Consider the following 20,262-nt stretch of genomic DNA (forward strand, 5'->3'; position numbering starts at 1 on the left):
ACTTAGACGACGCCACGCGCAGACATGCTTGGGAACATCCGTCTGCAGGCAGGCGGCCCAATGACGTGGGCATACACTTCACTGACACATCTGGGGGTTCCGCACCGCACGCACGCAGGTGGCCATGTGGCAGATAGCCGCGTGCATAAACATGGACTTGGGCAGGCACACCCAGGGGCGAACAGACACGCCACGTGCGGTGCGGCCACACAGATCTGCACACAGACCCGACGAGAAGGCACCTGTGGAAAGGGGCCCGAGCGTGTGTGGAGATACATGCCTGTGCGTGTGCTCGTTTGCGCGGGGAAAGACGCAGTGCTCTGTAGCGGTTACAAGCACAGACTCTGGAAATACACGGCCTGGGTTCACGTCCAGATTCTGCTCTGCCACGTCCTCGCTGTGTGGCTTTGGCTAAGTTACTTAACCTCTCTGTGCCTCAGTGTCCTCACGTGCAGAGTGGGGATAGTAATAGCACCTACCAGTAGGGTTGCTGTGAGGACTGGGGGGTGACACCGCCCGCTCTGGCGCACCTCCCACTTCACAGACAGATCCTTCCCCCACAGCTTTGCCGGGTTCTCCTTGTCCGTTATCTAGACCTTGGCGTGCCCCAGGGCTCAGTCCTTGGTCCTGTTCTCAAATCTGCCTGTCTCCTCCAGCCTGTCGCTGGGGACTGCAGGCCCCTGATCCTGCCTCCCTTCGCTGCCCCTCACCCCCATCCCAATCGCACCCTGCTCCGGACGTGGCAGTAACGCCCGTCGTCCACCAGTAAGAGCACTCCGTTGCCTGCGCCGTCGGCGTCCTTGCCCTGCTCTGGCTTTATAGCGTACTCTGCAAAACCTCAATGGTTCCACCCGACTCACCACCTCGTCAGTGCCTGTGGGCCCAAGCGTGGCTGGAGAAACACGCGTGCCGGCTGGTCTCACTTTGAATTCACGATCACGAGCCTTAGCTGGCTCTCCGCCTGCCCTTGGCCTCCCCCTGCCATCCCCTCTCCAGGTGACTGCTTAATACCATCTCCTTCCTCCTCAACCTTCCACCCGCTGCCCCCAGCTCTCCCCTCACTCACCCAGGAAACCGAAGCCCTCTGACCCCACAGCACCGCCCCCGCCAGCGTCAGTGTTTGTACTCTACACACCCCATTTTATCAGCTCTAAGAGACAGCTTTGTCCCATCACATCCTAACATCTCTGAAACTGGAATGCATCTCACAGTCAAAGTCGAATTGGCACCGCTTGTGCCCCCCGGGGTGGCTGCCTTCCACTCCGCGGCAACTTAGATCTGGTGAGATACAGCTGCACGCACTCCCTCGAACCACCGACAGTGAGCTGTCCTTGAACACGCAACCCCTCCCCTGGTGCACTAGAGAGCCATCCGCTCAAGCACCCGTCTTGGTAACTCCCCCCACTGTCCTCTGCAGCGTCATTGCCCCCTCTGCTACATCATCGCCGTCAAAGTGCTGGGTTTTCCCTCCCCGCTTGCAAAGACACTCTTGACCTGCCTCACATTATTGGCGTGTCCTTCCCATCACAGCGAAACTCCTTGACAGTGGGATCCTTGCTCACAGTCTCCAGTTCCTCTCCTCCCTTTCTCTCCAACCAGGACTCCCTCCAACCAGGCTTTCAGTGTCAGCATTGGCTCCAACTGCTCTTGTCAAGGTCACCAGTCACCAAATGCCACCACAATTCTCCGCCTCCTACTTGACCTCTCTGCGGCATTCGAACACCTCCCTTCTTCTCCTTGGAACACTTTCTTATCTTGGCTTCCAGGAAAACACTCTCTCCTGGTTCCTCTCACCTCGCAGGTGCTCCTTCTCATGCCCTTCTGCTGGTTTCTCCTTGCTGCCCAACATCCGAATCTCAGAGCCCCAGAGCTCAGTCCCTGGTCCTGTTCTCAGATCTGTCTACTCACTCCCTTGCCAATGTCCTTCCAGCTCCATGCTGAAGATGCACACTTGAACTAGCTGTGTGTACCTCTAACTGCTGATTCATCATCTATCGCCCCGTGGATATCCAGCAGGCATCTTGAAGGTTACGTACCAAGAACAGACTTTGGATTAGAGCCTTCGTTACACTTTACCTCCTCGTCCTGTGGAAGCACGAGCCTCTCAGGACCCTGTGTCTTGTCACGCATCATGTCATGTCAGGGCTTCGTGCCAAGCACATACCAGTAGATAAACATGTTGGGTGAATGAATAAATGAATGAACAAGAAGCCATGAGTGAGAGGGATAGAGGGGCTCAGGCTTTGATGGTGGAGGGCCTCAGATTCCGGATATTTCTGAGTTGAACGGAACACCTGCTCAAAGATGCAGAAGCAGCTTCCCGGGACAGCAGACCTCACAGGAAGTGGAGGCAGAGGGAAGAGCATTCCAAGCATGAAGCCTGGCAGGGGCAAAGGCCCAGAGGTGGACATGGAGCTCCTTTGGTCTCCTACATTACGTCTTGGCTCAAAACCCTGCAGTTCTCCCCACTGACCATGTTCATGTCCAAACTCCTTTGCGGGGGGTTCTAAGCTTTACCCTAGTTTATCTCCAACTACTTCTCTAATCTTGACTTCTCATGAATCACTCCCTGCTCACCGGCGCCCCCCCCCCCAGGCAAGCCATGACTATTTCCAGTCCCTCCAGCTGCTGTGTTCAGAACAGACTTGAGGATGTCAAGGGCAGAGGCAGGGCGATCTATCAAGGGGACATTCTTATAATTCAGGTCGGACAGGATGGTTGTTTGGACAGGACTGGTAACAGCAGAGGTAACCTCACACCCTGGATGCATTTGGAAGAGAAGCTATTGGGAATTGCTGACACACTATATGTGGGGAATGAAAGGAAGAGGACTCGACGTGGCATGGGGCTTTGGCCGGAGCAACTGAATGGGTGGGCACACGGTCGCTGACCTGGGGACGAGTGTGGTGGGTTTGGGGGTGACGATCAGGAATTCAGTTTTGGATATACCGAGTGTGAAGGGCATGGTGGATATCCAAGTGGAGCCTGTCAAACGGGCAGTTGGACGTAGGGGTCTAGAGTTTAGACACATGTATTTGCACTTAAAAGTCAGTTGATTTAAAGAAAAAATACTTAGGTAGTATAAGCATTGGGCCAAAGTGATCGAAGCTGTAGGGAGCGGGTGGCCCGGCGGCGCTGTGGTGGGCAGGGGGTGGAGGCCAGAGGCATCAGCGGCAGACGAGTGAGCCCTTCTACCCCCGTCTCCTCTCCCTTCCACTCCAGGGCAGAAGTGTGAGCTGTGGCTCTGCGGCTGTGCCTTCACCCTCGCCGACGTCCTCCTGGGAGCCACCCTGCACCGCCTCAAGTTCCTGGGACTGTCCAAGAAGTACTGGGAAGACGGCAGCCGGCCCAACCTGCAGTCTTTCTTCGAGAGGGTCCAGAAGCGCTTGGCCTTCCGGAAAGTCCTTGGCGACATCCACACCACCCTGCTGTCGGCCGTCATCCCCAACGCGTTCCGGCTGGTCAAGCGGAAACCCCCATCTTTCTTTGGGGCGTCCTTCCTCATGGGCTCCCTGGGTGGGATGGGCTACTTTGCCTACTGGTACCTGAAGAAAAAATACATCTAGAGCCAGGCCCGGGCTTGGTGCCTGTCGGTGTGTCTGTACTGTGTGACTCCCAGCAAGCTCTGTTACGCACTGTCTCATGAACACTTGAACAGCCACTCCCCGCCCCGTCTGGAGTAATTCTACCGTCAATGTGAAAACATTCCATAGTTTAGAAGTAGACGTTGCCAATGCCGTGTGTTGAGGCCACGGCTCTACTAAAGGAGAGAAAGAGTGAGTGTGAGAGAGAGAGAGAGGGAGAGAGAGAACACGAGAGAGAGAAAACACGAATGCCTCTTCTTTTGATTCGAGGTCTCAAGATGGAACTGTGGGGACTGGTTAGGATCTGAGGTGAGTCCCAGGTTGTTTCATCCACCAGGGCCCAGATTCCGGGAGGTGCTGGGGGCTCAGAGGGCCTGACCCCTCGCCTCCCCTTCCCTCTTGCCCAGGGAACTCTTCCACAGGATAAAGCCAACATCAACACTGGCTCTTCTAAGTGGTGCCTCCGGGTGGGGCTGGAGACCGCAGACCCCAGGGAGGCCCCTGAAGACCGAAGGGGCTCCACTCTTCTCCTGCACATGGACTGAGACAGCACTGGCTCCAGCCAACGCAGTGGCAGCCAACCACCAGGTCACGCCTGGGACCGACCCCATGAGCACACCCTCTCATTCCCCTCCTGATTTGGCCAGTGTGTTTGCTTTGACACTTTACCAGAAGCCCCTGGAGGCAGCATCCATCCATCATCCTCTTCCTACCTGGGGTTGACATTTCCCACCATGGGAGGTGGCTTTCAGCGACAGCCATGTTGACCTTCTCTCAGAAGGTCAGTCCTGGCCTGAGTGCAGGGGTGGGTCTGGAGGTGGATTGGCTAGTCTTTGTCTGCCTATGCCAAAGCCACCTCCTTTAATGCCACCCTTCCCCATCACTCGTGGGGCTCCCCCTGTGCCCCATCATGCCACGTGGAGGAGGGGGGATCCCTGCATCCCTGCTGCCCTCCCTGGTCGTGTCTCACTTTCCTGTGCCTTTTGCATGTTGGGAGAGGGTCTGGGTGTCACTGCCACTCATGCGTAGAAACCACTGAAAGCCCCCAATAAAGCATCCGGGAGGAGCGGTTGCTTTTCATTTCTAAACCCGTGTTGTCCATCCATCTCTCGTTTCCGGAGTCTGGGGCCGGAGATGCAGAGACACGAGGTTCAAACTCAGTGCTTTGTAAGAGCAAGCAAGGGTTGAGTCCAGGCTCAGGTTGCTGGTTGTGGGGATGGCTTCCAGATGGACTTTGCAATGCTCTGACCTTGGCCCAAATCCACCTCATTTGGACACAGGGCTTCCCAGCTTATAAAGCATGTTCACAACCATCTGCTCACGTTAACCTGGCAGTGGTCCCCAGGGTACACCCAGGGCACCTGCCCCACAGTCCCCCAGAGGGAAAAATGGGCTAAGATGTCTAAAGAACATTAAACCAGGGATATAACTTATAGAACATAAAGCATAGTTTATTGGTTTTGCAAAAATGCATACTAATTTGCCCATTTTTTTGTTCATCAAGATGGAAAGAAAAAAATAGCCAGGGCCCAGACAGAGCAAGCGTGGAACATGAGAGCAGAGTCACCATCTAGCGCTGTTCCCCCCTTAGGCTACTCAAACATGCACGCAGACTCTCCGCTCATAATTAAATTCCACTCAAGAACAAAAACGTCATGCTTCATCCCGGTGGGGTTGACTGGTCTCCTGCTCTCACCCCCTCTCCAAAATGAGACTCACAAAGCCTCATCGGAACATCACTCTGGATGATGCTGGATTCTCTTCTCGTTCCTCTACTTCCAGAGGTCACCGGCACTCCTCAGCATGCTGTGACCTACAGATGAAGAACGTCAGTTCAGCCGTCACGGTGGTCCTTATGCACAATGTATACACACACATAACAAGCAAGGAAGGAAATCCACACAGCTGCCGGAGTCCTCATTTCTGTAACTTGGCCATTGTTGATACTGATAATTCCTCTTTTACCCACTGGCTGTTCTAAATTCTCTTTGTCTTCAACCAGCACCTCGTGGTTGGGGTATTTTACCTGGGGAAGGGCTTCAGACTTTGGTGGTCCTGGGGCTGCTGTGGTCTTCCACTAATCTTTTACTATTGGTGGTGGCAATATGATGGGGCACCCCAGAGAGTCCTCTACTTCCTGTACAGAGTGTCCCATGCCACCATTGCAGTAGCAAGCCCATTTACCCTTGGTGATCGGGACCAACCACCATAGTCTGTACACGAAACATTTTGCCTGTAGTTTCAATGGTCTGAGGAGATCAAAGTGGCCAAATGGCAATCTCAGCTTCTGCTAATTCAGCTGAACCACTGATGTATTCTCCACCAGAAGCATTCCTTCCTTGGGAACTATAATCTCCAAACCATAGAAGTCCAAAGATTCAGGGATGGGAATAACATTTTAGTGAATGGGTTATTAGGTGCAATAGTGAGAGCTAGTTCCCATTTCACCTCAGCACTGCTGGATCTATGTTTTCTGGGTGTAGGAGAAACAGCACTGTGGTTTGTACAAAGTATATATTGCATCCTGTAGGACATCACCCCAGCATTGCAGCATCTCCTGGCTGGTGCTGTCATGGAGTCTTCAATAGGCCATTTCAATGTTCTATAAGCCTAGCTGCTTCTAGATAATGGAGCACATGGTAAGACCAGAAAGTTCCACAGGTATAGTTACACTGCTGCATTCTTTTGCTGTAATATCAACTCCTTGGTCAGAAGCAACACTGTATGGCACACCAAGACTGGAACTAAGGTGTCCATGGGCATGGTGGTCCAAGAAGGCAAATCCATATATGGAATATACAAATTGCTGCCCCCTCCATGGTGGAAGGGGTCAGTGTACTCCATCTGCCACAAAGTGGCTAGTTCCTACGGGGAACGGTGCCATATCGGGAATTCTGTGCCAGCTGGGCACTCGATGCTGGTACTAGCTACCTCAGTCTTGCCGAGAGGAAGCCCATGTTGTTGTGTCCACCTAGAACCTCTAGCCCCATTACCAAGGCCACTTTGTATTTCAGCGCACTGAGCAAGCACTAGGGTGGCTGGGGGAAGGGATGGCTTACGCCTACAGAACAAGTTATGTCCATCTACTTGCTGAGAGTCTCCTCTACAGCGAGTGTTTCCAGCGGGGATATCCGCATAGAACACAAATATCCTCTCTCTGCGCCCCTTGTTACAGGTCCAGCCACAGCCTTTCCCTCACAGAGCTCCTCATTACCAATCTTCCGTTCTTGTTCTCGGTCACCCAGCCAAACCACCCATCCCATGCCTATGTGTAGACCCGTATTTCTGGACTTCTGTCTCCATCTCGATACAGCGGACGACCACAGGTACTGCTTGAAGTCCTGCTCGCCAAGAGCACTTTCCTTCTCCAGTGTCTTTGAGGCCATTCCCGTAGTGCTGCGACCATCCACTTCCAGTTGGTGCAAGGACTGACGTCTTTCTTCTTCCGTCATTTGATCGTAGGGAGTTCGTCACAAGGCCTTAGGTGTCGGGTGAGGAAGAGGCGGCAATGTGGCAGGAACAGCTGACATAGTCTGAGCTGTTTCTTTTCCGCTTGATAGAACGCTGCTGGACATACCTAGCTTCGTGGCTCGATGGCTCAGATGACGTCCGGTTCGCGATGGGGAGCTCAGGCCGCCTCGTCATTGGGTGTCTCATGGTCAGGTGTTCGGTCTCGACCAGGGCCCAGTAGCAGACCAGAAACTAGTTTTCAGAAGGAGGATTGTTATTTGCAGAAGAGGACACGGCTTTGTTGCGAGTGCCCGGGTGTGCCCGAGATTTTCCTATGAGGGCTGGCTGGAGGCTCCACGCACCACGTCTCCATCACAGACGATTTACACACCACTGGATCTGCTGGGACACAAGGCTCGACGGGCCGAGCACCTTGCACTGCAGCCTGCATCTGCTTGGGGATCCCTGCAAACCCAGCAGTCTCACGGACCGTCAGCGAATGGTCTGGAGCGGCACACAGATGGGCGTACATTGCCTCTCAAAGCCAAAGGGGGCCAGCACCTGCAGTGCTTTGGTCTTAGCGGTAGGTGTAGCCACTTGTCTTTCACTTGGAGGGGATAGCCGGACATTTCCTACCCCCTGGGTCCCGACAAATCTCACCATGGTGACGGGCCCCTGAGTGTCCCTGCCGTTGAGACCCCACCCTCTGGCATGCGTGGGTCTTACTAAGGCATCTGGTACACTTGCTCTCTCCTGCTCACTGGCACAGCCCGATGTCATCACTGTAGTGCATCGGTGTCCTGTGATACAGACCAAAGGTCTCTACAGATCAGATTACGACAGAGGACAAAAAGCTGACACAGCCCCACATTAAGAAACTGTTGCCGTGCCAAGTAACAGCAAATGGCTTTGGTCCTTACTAAATGATACAGAGAACCACGGTTTCCAGACCAGAGGTTGAATTCAAAGTGCCAGACACTGTTCATTTGCTTTAGTAAAGAAACCACATCTGGAACAGCAGCAGTTCGAGTTACCACCTGATTGAGTTCACAATAAAACCTTCTCCAGGAGCCATCCCCTGTCCAGTGTGGAAACTAGTCTAGTGTGTGGGGGTGGTGGCAAGTTCTGGGAGCCTTCCCCTCAACTACCCAAATGGCCCTTCTACCTAAATGGGGAGATAAAATGTTGGGATGGGCTTAACACATAACTTCGGCCCAAGTGCTAAGTGGAGGCTTAGCCTGGGTTATTGGGGACGGGAGAAGAGGGTGACCGACCAGCAGGAGGAGGTAGAGGTCTGTCTGGTGACTGCCCACGGCAGACAGAGAAGCCCCAGGCTCCGTTTGGAGGCAGGGAGGGTCTTCGGCTGTTAGAGGAGCTGGCAACTGCCCAGAACCTGCACAGAGACTGATGCCCAGCCGAGCTGTGTCTCCACCAAGCGCCTAACACACTCGAGCTCTCCCAGGGCACCCTCCTGGAGAGCAAGGAAGTCGGGCCTGGAGAAGTGGGAATGAAGAAGGAGAAGGAGTACAGCAGGCAGGGAATGCAGAATTGCTATGGTGCATACCAAACGGTTTTTAACAAGAGGGAGAAACATCGGGGACTTAGGAGAGTGGACATTCAGTGTTCTCCCATTCACGAGGTGAGTGAGTGGTAGAGACTGGCCCGGAAGCTGTTTCTCACCTTCGTTCAGGGACCCAGAATCCCCGCATGCTGTTGCCCCACCTTCCTCCGGGGCACTGTCCTCATCTGCAGGGGCCTGTGATGCCCAGGTTTCATCTGATCGGAAAGGAAAGAGAGGACGGAAGAGCACATTTCCAGTGGTTTAAGACCTACACTTGGGAGAAGGTCACATCACGACCACTCACATTCCATGGGTACGAATTTAATGGCCGGGCCTTGCCCAGCTGCAAAGGGGCTGGGAAATGTCGTCTGCTTGGCCAGCCTATTGCTAAGGAAGGAGAGAACAGATGTGGGTGGACAGCTAGCAGACTCTAACACAAAGGATAACTGAATGAGAAGAGGCACAGGCAGACGGCTGGAGAAAATCAGAGTCCAGGCTGGAAGACGCCATGAACCTCCAGCCACCTGTTCCACATATGGGGAAACTGAGGCCCTAGATAGACTGGTGTCTGGTTTGGTCAGGATCCCACCATGAGTGAGCCAGAGCCGAGAGTCCTTTCCCTGGTCGCATTCTGTCTCTTGGAATGTCACGGAGAGAACCTAGGGTGGGAGCTGAGAAGGGGCAACGCACAAACATTTGCTCACAATCCATCAGTTGCTGAGCCGTCTATGAGGCTCCGCGGAGGGATGTAGGGATGAAGTGGATGGGGGGCTATCAGAGTTTGGTCACCACCACCCCCTGGGCTATGGGAATGGGGCTCCCCAAAGTTCCCACTCTCACGAAAGGTCTGTGGTGGGGAGGACAGTAATTTCACATTCTCCGTGGCTCACCGACTCTTCACTACCAAAGCCACAGAATCACTTGTCCAGGTCACTCCAACATATTCCCGAAGACCTGTTTGATCCTCCCCTCACAACCTGGGTCCACACTGGCTAAAGGCCTCAGTTTTCCCATCTCTAAAATGGAGCTGGTAATACTGATATCTGCCATCTAGTGAACACTAACCATGCCCTAGGAAATTCACAGAAATTATTCCTAACTCTGCAAAACACCGATTTTCATGTTTCACTGATAAAGAAACAGAGGCTCAGAGAGTTAAGTACCCAAGGTACAAGGGGTAGATTGGGTTACTGGATTCCCTCACAGGATGATATATCCACAGCCTTGCCTTCCCACTGTGGGCAGAGTTTGCTCCCTGGCCCGTGGGTGCTGAGCTTGCCCCTGTGACCACCTTGGGCCAGTGGAATGTTAGTGGAAGGACGGGACGCAAGCAGAGGCTTTAATGTGCTGTTCAGTTTGTCTTAGCCTTCGTGCCTGGTGATCGTCACAAGAAGAGCACATCCCAGGTAATTGCTGGCCTTTTTGTCTGGGCCCCAGAATGAAAGTAGAACAGATGTGAGCCCAGCATGTGGCCTGGAGCAGAGCTTACAGGTTTGGGCCGGTCCACATCAGTGACTGGCAGTGACCTGTGAGCATCTGTGGTCAGAAGCCATCATGTTGGGGGCGGTCTGTCACCAAGCATTATTACAGCAATCACTGACGAATACAGTGGCAGAGCTGGGATCAGAAGCCAAAGGCATTTGTTAGAAGCCAAAGACCTTCCTGTTTTGTCTAGGGCCTAGTCGTTGGGAATTACGGTTGAGATCATATAATAAAAATGTCAGGCGCCAGATTAAAAAATTCAGAACAAATGCTAGCTGTTATTCATTGTATTCAATGTTGCATTTTCAGGAGTACATTGATGACACCGAGTCATTTCAGGGTTGCTGGGGAAATGTGGGAGTTACAGTGCCCAGGCTTCTGAGAGAGACATTTACTAGGCAAAGGGGAATCTCTTCAGTAATGAGCAGCCCTCAAAGGTGCCTGACATCTTAAAACTTACAAAATATCTTCCCATCCATGATTTCATTACACCAAAGACTAGAGAGGTAGAAAAAAAAAGTATTATCCCCATCTCATAAATGAGTAACAAGCCCAGAGGGGCTAAGTGACTTGCCTAAGATCACACAGCCGAGGCGTGGACAAGCAGGATTTGAATGTAGTCTGCTTGCTCCCATCCAAAGCTTCTAATAACTCCGGATGAGAGTCACCCATTGGCCCCCACATTAGTCCCCAGGAGCATGGGGGTACCTGGCAGACACAAAATGCTCAGGAAATGCAAGCAGAAGTCAGAAAGGGATGAAAGGAGGGGGCCGTGGGCAATGGACGACAGCAGCCTGTTTGGGCAGGGCCCAAACAACTTTGCTCCAGAAACGAAGGTGCTAATCAGGGGTGGCTCCCAGGCTTCTCCACCTGTTTATCTCCTAGGCGCTCAGACATCTCAGGCACACGTACCCAGGCAGCCACACCCTGGCAGAGAAGACCAGCGGAGTGGCAGGGCTCCATGATAAGGCATCCAGCCCAGTTCTCAAAAACAAGCTGCCAGGTCAGCCAGACTTTAACTTGCCTGTGTGTGGACGGCACCTCAAACAGGGAGACCTACTTTACCTTGCCCCTCAAACCCCACAAACAGATGGCCTTTCCTTTCAGCTCTCTTGGAGAACACCTCTCTTGCTTTCCCTCAAACCACCCCCCCTCCACCAACCCTGAAAGCAGACTGCAGACTCTCAGAGGCTCCCTTCCCACACTAGGTCACCGGCACATGGCCTTCTACGTTCATTAACTGTACATTTTAATTACTTCTGAGCTGATCAAAATTAAAACACTGACGTGTATGGGGTTTCTTTCTCCTGATTGTAAAGTAAGTCATGGTGACGATGGCACATGAGAGACTCTGTACACTGAAGACATTTGACCATACTTCCCACACACTAGGTCCTGTTCCAAGCACTTTGCAAGCATCAATTCATTTCATCCTCACAATAACCCTATGAGGTGGGTACTTCTATTATCCCCATTTTACAGATGAGGAAATTGAGGCCAGAGGTGAAGGAACTTGTTCAAGGTCACAAAGCCAGTGTGTGTGTGTGGCAGAGCCAGGATTGGAACCCAGGCAGTCTGGCTGGAGTCCATGTTAACCTCCTTCCTCTTTCGCTCTGCTCAGCGCTTTCCGCAGACCGCCTCTGCCCAAGCTGGGCAGGTCAGGGTGGGTCAGGGGCACACCCTGCTTTAGGGGTTCAGCACAGTTTGGAGTCGCTCCCTTCCTTGCTTGCACCCAGCTAGACGAACCCCTGCAGGCCCCACGTCTCTCTGGACGAACACTGTGCTTCCCTCGGCGCTCCCGCAGTTCGGGAACCTCGAATGTTGAAGGAGGTGAGGCCGTGGCATCCCAACCCTCCGCTTCAGGAACAGGGGCTCAGACAGATGGATGTGATTGAGGGCACACAGTTGTAAGTCCTGGTCGTCAGGGACCCAAGGCTGCCTGCCCCCAGATCCCGCGCTGAGTACAACAGCACGGATTCTCTCTAGTGAGCGCATTACGCTCCCGGTACAGTTACCATAGTCCGTTTACTGATGGGCATCAGTTACACAAATCTTGACTTTTCACGATTATAAGGAGCTGCAAGAAAGTCTTTCGACTTCTGTTTGCCCACTTCCACAAGCACTTCCACAGCCCGTGGCCCTAGACTGAGATTGCCGGGTCTGCACACGCTAAGTCTGGACACTACCAGGTTACCTTCTAAACATGGGTACCAATTTACCGTCTCCTGTCTCCCCAGCCACGGGAGTACCTGCTTCCTGCGCTGTGGGTGCACAACTTTCAAAACCCGTCAGAGACTGTGCGAGGGGGTTTCTGGGACAAGTTCTGAAGGTGACTGCAACGCACAGGATTTCTCTCAACAGGACCTCCCTCCTCCCTGATAGCCGCCAAAACGGCTTGAGTGCAGCTCATCGCCCTGGGAACGAGGCTCAGCTCCCAACGTCCGGTAAGTGCAGGGAACACCTGCCATCAGGTCTGGGCTGCCCTAGGCTGCTCATGCAGAGTAAAGGTCTGGGGGGTGATAAAGAGCCCCCAGAGGTAGGCTCCTCCGTCACTCACTAGAAAACCAGCGGCCACCTCAGCTCTGAGTAGGAGTTTCTTTTCATGTTGTTTCCTAAAATAGGAGTCATAACCCGCTTAGGAAGCTTCACCAGGCAGAACAGAGAAACAGAATAGACCAGAAGAGTTGGTGAGATGACTCTGTCTGCTCCGATTGTTTATCAGATAAGGAAATTGAGAGCCAGAGAGGGCGAGTGACAAATCCAAAGTCACACAGAAAAGCAGCACGAGTAGTGGCAGAGTCTGGCTCAGAGCCAGGCAGCCTGACTCCTAGCTGAGAGCTCTTCACATCACAGCGGGGCCATCCATCACCTCCGCCGGGTCCTTCTTTAAGTCGACCTTTCTTATGCTCTGTTGCTCTTGAAAATGGGGGGAATGGTAGGTTTCTTGAGAAGGGATGTCGGATAAAAATCACCATAGCATATCTTTGTGCCTCTGTGCATCCTATTGTCACTTCCTGGGATTCCCTTCTCCGCCTAACTGGTTCTGTTCTGTGAAAATATCCCCTCCCTCCCCAGGGCAGCCGGTTGTGCCCGCGCTACGGCCCCACGCCCTGACCTTGCCCCAGCACTCGGAACACTTGATGGTGCTTTCTGGCTCCTTCTGCATCTCCTCCACAAGACTGAAAATTCCTTGAACGCACAGATGGATCACGTTCTCCTCCGCAACCCCAGCACACACCCAAAGTTCCGAGGGCATGGACTTCGGACCACAAATGCCAGCAGGGAGGGAGTTTATCCTACCCCATCAGCTGCTGGCTCACAGTACGAACTCGGGAAGTTTGGTGCCGCTGAAGGAACGTGCACAGGGAAGTTCTGCAGCATGAGGAGCTTCTAATCCTGGAGCCGTGGAGTTTTCGACAGACACTGCCTGGCGGTGCCAAGCAGGTCAGGCTGACAAATGAGTGGGCACGAAAAGGCACAGAAAGCCCTCACATGTGTCTAGGCCTCCAGGGCACAGGGCATTGGGCACTTTCCCAACGGACCTCATGGGAGTGAACTTTGTAACTGCTCTCCAGCGGGACTTCCATGAGGCTCAGGTCTTCTCCTTCTGCCAGGAAAACTCCCAAATCTGGTGGATCCAGACCTCAGGACTCGCAGACATGGATATGGCACGAGGGAAGGAGTCAATGAAGCTAGGAAATATGTGACTGAACATAAACCAAACTCAGTTTATAGGATTTAGGAGGAAACAAAAAGATTAAGTACGGTCATGAAACACTCTATATAGCGAGAGCTCAGGTAAGAACTACACCACTGTCCTCAAGTAGGCTGAGCCTTCCTGGTTCTGGGCTTTCTTAAGGGTTCTAGAAAAGAACACACGAGACATGGGATGTGGGATTTCATTATCTCCAGTTTACTTAATTTGCTTGTTTACACACACGATCTGTGTGTGCATAACAGTGGCAAGAGCCATTCTATAAATACAATCTGCTACTCAGACGATGACAGATGCACATGGAAAAATGAGGCGTCAGTGAATGAACCTCAGCACGAGAGGCAAAACCAGCGTGGCGGGGTTCTGGGATCACAGAGCCTTTAAAAGCCTCTTGTTCAGCACCTGGGGACAACAGACACTTTCCAGATGATACGAGACTATTTCAATGGGAGACCCAGACCCCAAATGGTACTCGAAAGCACATGCTCGTCTCCCTGCCTTCCCTAAGGAGCCACGAAGTTCTAAAGGCCTGGTGGGGAAAAGGGAGATGGGGGATTATCGTCTGCTGAACACAGGTGCTAGTGTTTTACATACATCACTGCCCTTAATCCTAACAGTGTCATCTCCTTCATTGTCCACGTGTGGACACGAAGCTTGCCCGTGGTCAGACAACTCTCAGCAGTGGTACCAACACTGGAACCCACATCTTGGATTTGCCTAAGCCCACACTCTCAGCTACGCCAGGCTGTCTCGCATGGGGATACGGAGCGTGTCCCCAAGAGAAAGGCAAGGGTGCTAAGAATGAACAGGAAGTGGCGGGAGACCACTCGACACACAAGGGTCAGTCACGGACACGTTCCACAGAGTTAACTTAATGCTGAGCCTGGATCCGATCTGCGAGAAATGACTGGAGATTTAAGGGTGACACATGGACGTGCAGAGTTACCTCGTGCCTGTTGCCTTTTGGTGCTGAACATGAAACTCAGGAGAGACCCCAACCCCTTCAACTAGCCCCTGCCACCTACGCCACCCCCTCTTCCACTCCCCGTTCACAGACGGAAACTCCAGAGGGCAAAAAAATCTCTCACGGGGCCCGTGCCATCTTGCCAAGGCTCTCAAAGCACCCTGGTGACATCTCTGGAATCTCAGTGCCAGTGTTTCTGCCACGTCTGGGTACAATGTATCACAACTCACATTTGGATGGATACGAATTAACATGCAGCCTGATGGGATACCAACTATATATTTTAAATACATCTTTATATGAAAGACAATTTACCCTGAAGATTTTCCAGGCCTCAAGCTCTTAACAATCTAAGCTTGAGTTAAGGCAGTCAAGTGTAGTGCTTGTCAGTTAATGCTATTATCAGGCTTAACTTGGGGGGAGAGGAGGAACATCAGGGAAGCTTCCAGGATGATTATCCAAAGTGCAGGGGCTGGGTACAAAAGGCCTAAGGACACAGTCTGTGGGGGCAGGCGGGTGGGGGGGTGTCCTATCACAGAGCTGCAACCGCACCTTTGTGGGTAGAGGTGACAGGCCACAGAAGGACAAGGCTGGACATCAGGAAGTGTGCAAAGGGGAGAGAAAAGATCGATTTCAAGGCCAGCTGAATAGGCCCAGGTTTGGTTTGGTGTTGGTACAAGTAGGAGGGTGGGGCCAAAGTCACTCCAATATTTAATAGGGACATTTTTGCAAACAGGTTGGCTTCCTGCCATCAGAGGCAATGGAAGGCACGTTCCTTCACCTCCAATTTATCATAATCTTGTTCAAAATATAAAAATTCCTTAGGCCAGAGCAGACTGATCAATGTACTTCTCAGCATGCTATTCAGATTAACCACTGATGTGTGGTCAGGAAAGTTTCAGTGCAAGAATGCATTTTGCAAAGTTACTCTGACTCAGCTTAAAATTCATCCAGTTGTCATGAAAATGTCTGCTGTCGGATTTTATTCTTAATAGAGAAAACAGCCCCTGAAGTGAGGTGGAATTTAATACCATAAGCCAAGGGTCTGGATTATAAAAAGTAAATTAGTATTCTTAAAAAACAAAAAACAAAACCCTCCAAGCTATCTACACACGTGCCAAAGTGCAGCATTGAAGTTGTGAGTTATTCTCAGGGGTTTTGTCAACAAAGAACAAATGCCACAGTTGTTATTAAAAACAATAAAGCATTTGCTCAAAATTGTAGGAAAAAAAGGTAACCTTATTGCTCCAAAAACCAATACATAATAGACAACACACACAGAAAACCAGCAATGTTCGTTACATAAATATCATCCAACACTCAGCCAGAGAGGCACTCCAGGGTCACTGTTTTGGTAGCTAATCACAAGTCAGTGGCAACAGATAACATTCTGTGGATAAAGAAATATTACCACCAGACAGCATCTCTCAGGCGGTTGGTTGTTCTATACAGAACCCTGCTGGAAGTAAATGCTTATGCAAAACTGACCAGAGGGCAATACTGTTAAACCACAGCGTCAACAGCCATTACAATACAGGACACCCAGGATCAGGGAGACAAAGATGGCAGCGGAGAAGGGTCCTGAGGCCCCGCCTCCCCTTCGGCCGCACAATAGCGGCTCTCCTGAATCTGTCCTTTCACTGAGCCTTAGCTCTGCCCTCCAGGGACATAAGGGACCTTCCAGATTAAGGTCAAGTCTTGCCAGGGACAAAAAGTGCCCGCCTGGGAATGGTGGTCCTTGTGACAAGAAGTGTGGGGATTAAACTCACTCCCCAGACTCCACCACCACTCACCAAACCTTCCTGGTAAGCTTCCTCTCTGAAGCAGGATCAATAATGTAGTCAAATAACTAAGAAGAATCATGAAAAAATACATTAGCTGTTGTCCCGCCATCACCCCTTTTGTTTCTCTTTTATTCCTTGTAACTGTCTTGCTTCAAATTCAAACTAGAGCTCTGGGGAGGAAGTCCTGGGGAAAAGGCTTTCAGATACCAAAACCCATAGGTCCCATACCAGCTCAGCAAACCAAACAGGGTGCCAAACACCTTCTGGGACAAGTTGTGGAAGTAAACGGCTGTGCACAGAAACATGCACACCCAGATGAAGGTCAGGAAGCCCAGGGCCACCACCAGGCTGGTGATGGCAGTGTGGAGGCAGTGGCTGCGGTCCGTCTTCACCTCATGCAGCACGGCCATCTCCTCCACAATCATAAGGGCGCAGAAGGTCAGCAGGAAGGAGTGGCCCGAGATGTCAAAGCCATGCCAAAAGCCTCCCTCCCCGTGGCACTGCTGCTTACTCTGGTGCTCCTTTCTGACCCCCTCCAGGGCGGGCGACTGGTAGCAGCTGCCCGTGTAGTGTTCGATGTTGGAGAAGAGGGCTGTGCAGACATACCAGATGGCCGTGCCCACAAGCAGGGTACTCAGCCGCCGCAGGACCAGGCCAGCCTTGCCTGTCAGGTGGTAGTTGGTGAGGGCAATGAAAGGCAGGAGGAGACAGAAGGTCCAGGCCCAGGCCAGTTTGACAAAATACCTGCCAGAAGACGAAAGTGGAGGTGAAGACAGGGGACATGGCAGAGAGGAGACAAGGTCATGACTCGGGTCTCTAGATTCTCCAGGGAGGGGAAGTAAGAAAAGTTGATAAAAGCTACAGATAACAACTTCACTTACCAAGTTTCAAATGGAATAACTCCTTAATGCTTAAACAACTCAGTGAGGTAGGTACTGTTATTATCCCCATTTTACAGATAAGAAAACTGAGGTACAGAAGTATCATGCCCAAAGTAGAGGTCATAAGTGGTGGAGCTGGGATTCAAACCCGGTACCTGTGATCTTAATCTGTGATCCAGGGCCTGGGAAAGTGGACACATAGAACACTCATGGTTACCCTGGGAAGAAGGTCTCATTTGCCCCATTTTATAGAGAATGTGAGGCTCAGAAAAGTTCCATAACTTGCCCAAGGTCACACTACCAGCAAGCCCAGAATAAATCAAGGTTTGGCCAGCCCCAAAGCCCATGTTTTTTTCTACACCCTGGCTCTTTCCTACATGGCAGCAATGATCTCAGAACAGAGCCTGAGCTCAAACTAGAAGCCCGGTTCAAATCCTGACTCTGACTCAACCTGTTACCACACGTCTCCAGGCCTCAGTTTCCCCAGCTGTAAAATAGAGCTGAGGACACCAAGTGAGTTTTTAAATCCCTCCCAAAGCCAATGATTCACTCGTTGCCTCCAATTAGCACAGAGGCTGGGAACAAAATGTCAGAATTCATGGTCATGGTTACCCACAAACAACAGGGACTTGTCTGCCAGGCCGCTTGGCTCCCAGCTCACCCAGGCCAGATAAAGCAGCAGCTGCCTGTCTGCCTCCCCTCACTCATCAAATGTGGCTGACCTGGGGACCAGCCATGGGAAACACACATGCAAGAGTTGGGGCTACAACCACACTCATCATCATCTATTCTTAGCCCAGCCACCAGAGGGTGGGTGAGGAAGGAAGGGGGGCCAAGGGCAGGATGACTTTTTCCTGGGTTCCAAAGGCTACTCAGACACCACCCAAGAGCCTGTCACTCACATCTTCCCTGAGACTGATATGCAAGACCCGTCAGGCATTTGGCAAAACTGCTGGGGAAAGCAGGGTTTAAGTAGATAGCCAAAGTGGGGCTGACTTTTGGGAGATGCTACTGACACTGTAATTCTAAAGAAGAATCTCAGCTCACTTCAAGGAGAAGTTTTTATCTTTTTTTATCTTTCAGATAAAACTTTACTACTTTACTACTGCAAGTGTTTTTGTGCAAATCCTTGAAATCTAGGAGTTAAAAAAAAAAGAAGAAAGAAAAAAGGCGTGAGTGGGTGGAGTTAAGGAGATGTCCCAAAGAGCCCAACTAGGCTTGCTTTCTTGGGCCACTGCCATGAACTCTGAGTAGCTGAGAAGGTCCGAGGAGATCCAGGGTAAAGGTCAGAGGGACTATCTTGGAGCGGGGTTCCATCATCGGCTGGAGCAAGGCTCGCAAAGGTTGGGGGGTCAGCAGGAGACGGCACAGGTGGCGATGGGATTCTGTTATAAGCCAGGGGGAGGGGTGACGTGGGGGAGGGGTCGGACTCAGCGTGGGGTCTGATACAGCCAGGCAGGAGGGAGGTGGCATCTTCCAAGCAGGTCCGGGGTCGAAGCCTAACTCCAAGAGGATGTGGGGGGCGCAGCGACTGAGACTAATTCAACACCCCATCCCACCCCATCCCACCCCGCCCCCCGCCACGCGCGCGCCGGCACACACACAGCCCTGCCAGTCACTCCCTGCCCAGTCAACTCAAGCCTGCTCGTCTGGGCGTGTAAACCTCAACTGCTAGTGACACATCCATTCGGGGGTCCCTCGGTCGCGACACGCGTGCAGATGCAGCTGTCACAATGAGGAGGGCCTCCCCGTCCGATGACTCGTCCATCAGGGCCGCTAAGCCCCGGCTCTCGGGACGAGGCGACGGAGGGTCGGCTATGGCGGGGTCAGGGGAGGACCCGGGGCGCACTCACACGTTGAGGACGTTGCGCTTGTTGCTGAGGTAGCTCTCGGGCAGCGGGGAGAGCTCCTTGAGGAGGGATCCCGCCAGCATCGAGGCCGCCAGCGCCCAGGGCAGGTAGCGCCGCACGGCCGCTCGCACCAGCGTCCCCCGGAGGAGCCTCGCGCAGCACTCCAGATGCTCCATGCCCGACCTCGTCGGCCACCGTCCGCTTCCCCGTGTCCTCTCGGCCACCGTCTTGCCCTTCGCTCGGAAGAAGCCGCTGCGCCCCTCCGGACGCATGCGCGCCGCCCGCGAGCTCCACCCCTTGCAGCGCGCTCGCGCTCCCCCATCTGGCCAGTGGCGGCCTCTGCAGCGCATCCGGTCCTGAAGTCCCGCGCTCCTTTCCTCCAGGTCCGGCCGCCAGGCGACAGTCGCGGCGTCTTGCTCTGGGTCTGGGAAAAAGAGCTCCTGGGAGTATTTGCTGGAGATGCGGAAGAATAAATGCAGTACTGTAGGAATTAGAGCAGTGGTCACAGCATCATTTAGTCTCTCCTAAAAGTATGGAGACACCTCCTCCGTCTGCGCCTTCGTTTCTGATCTGTAAAATGGGGAGACAAGAGGAGCTCAACACTTTCCAAGGGTTAGTTTATGAACCCGAGGTCATTACGGTGATCCAGGTATAGGGAAAGGAGACTTAATTTTATTAGAAAAGAAGTGCATAAAATAATTACTCAATTTAAATGTTATTAGATTTTTAAAAAACTTTTTAAACAACTATTGTATTGAGTGAAAATGCTGGACCCTGGGGGTTAAGATCAGATGAGGGTGTTGGTGATTTAGTCACTCAGTTTATCACAGAACTAAACCCTCTCACCCCCATCATCGCTGGGTGCCTAATTCAGTGTTTCCCACATTTCAGGCTCCCCCCCCCGCCCCCGCCCCGCTCATTGTATNNNNCTCCTAGCACTGCCATAACAAATTACTACAAACTTCTTTTTTTATTTTTTAAATTTTAATTT

At 52.3% G+C, this 20,262-nt stretch overlaps 2 protein-coding genes and 1 long non-coding RNA gene across 26 annotated transcripts in view; 1 reads left to right on the forward strand and 2 right to left on the reverse strand.

Moving 5' to 3' along the window:
- The window catches only part of GDAP1L1 (ganglioside induced differentiation associated protein 1 like 1), a 47,641-nt gene extending 44,062 nt beyond the window's left edge, over positions 1 to 3,579 (forward strand). For all 24 annotated transcript variants that reach the window (XM_040638343.1, XM_040638344.1, XM_040638347.1 and 21 more), the window contains one exon: positions 3,223 to 3,579. In XM_040638343.1, coding sequence (XP_040494277.1) covers positions 3,223 to 3,566 — 344 coding nt within the window. In that variant the 3' untranslated portion in view covers positions 3,567 to 3,579. The remainder of the gene's footprint in view (positions 1 to 3,222) is intronic.
- Positions 3,580 to 5,017: 1,438 nt separating this feature from the next.
- On the reverse strand, positions 5,018 to 8,804 carry LOC121104610. Its single transcript, XR_005836952.1, has 2 exons — positions 8,715 to 8,804; positions 5,018 to 5,397 (listed from the first exon to the last, which is right to left on the reverse strand). It is a non-coding gene; the product is annotated as an uncharacterized LOC121104610 (long non-coding RNA).
- Positions 8,805 to 13,969: 5,165 nt separating this feature from the next.
- FITM2 (fat storage inducing transmembrane protein 2) lies at positions 13,970 to 19,711 on the reverse strand. Its single transcript, XM_008698084.2, has 2 exons — positions 19,275 to 19,711; positions 13,970 to 17,284 (listed from the first exon to the last, which is right to left on the reverse strand). Exons 1-2 carry the CDS (start codon positions 19,619 to 19,621, stop codon positions 16,669 to 16,671), a joined length of 963 nt encoding a protein of 320 aa, XP_008696306.2. The 5' UTR covers positions 19,622 to 19,711; the 3' UTR covers positions 13,970 to 16,668.
- Between the last annotated feature and the right edge of the window lie 551 nt (positions 19,712 to 20,262).

The sequence above is a fragment of the Ursus maritimus genome, unplaced genomic scaffold (genome assembly GCF_017311325.1).
Source record: "Ursus maritimus isolate PB19 unplaced genomic scaffold, ASM1731132v1 scaffold_22, whole genome shotgun sequence".
In the NCBI taxonomy this organism is placed as follows: domain Eukaryota; kingdom Metazoa; phylum Chordata; class Mammalia; order Carnivora; family Ursidae; genus Ursus; species Ursus maritimus.

Coding starts and splice junctions, on each gene's coding strand:
- FITM2 (XM_008698084.2), bottom strand. CDS start 19,621: ATGCGCTGCAGAGGCCGCCACTGGCCAGATGGGGGAGCGCGAGCGCGC. Junction 17,285..19,274: donor AAGCGCAACGTCCTCAACGT/GTGAGTGCGCCC, acceptor GTCTTCTGGCAG/GTATTTTGTCAAACTGGCCT.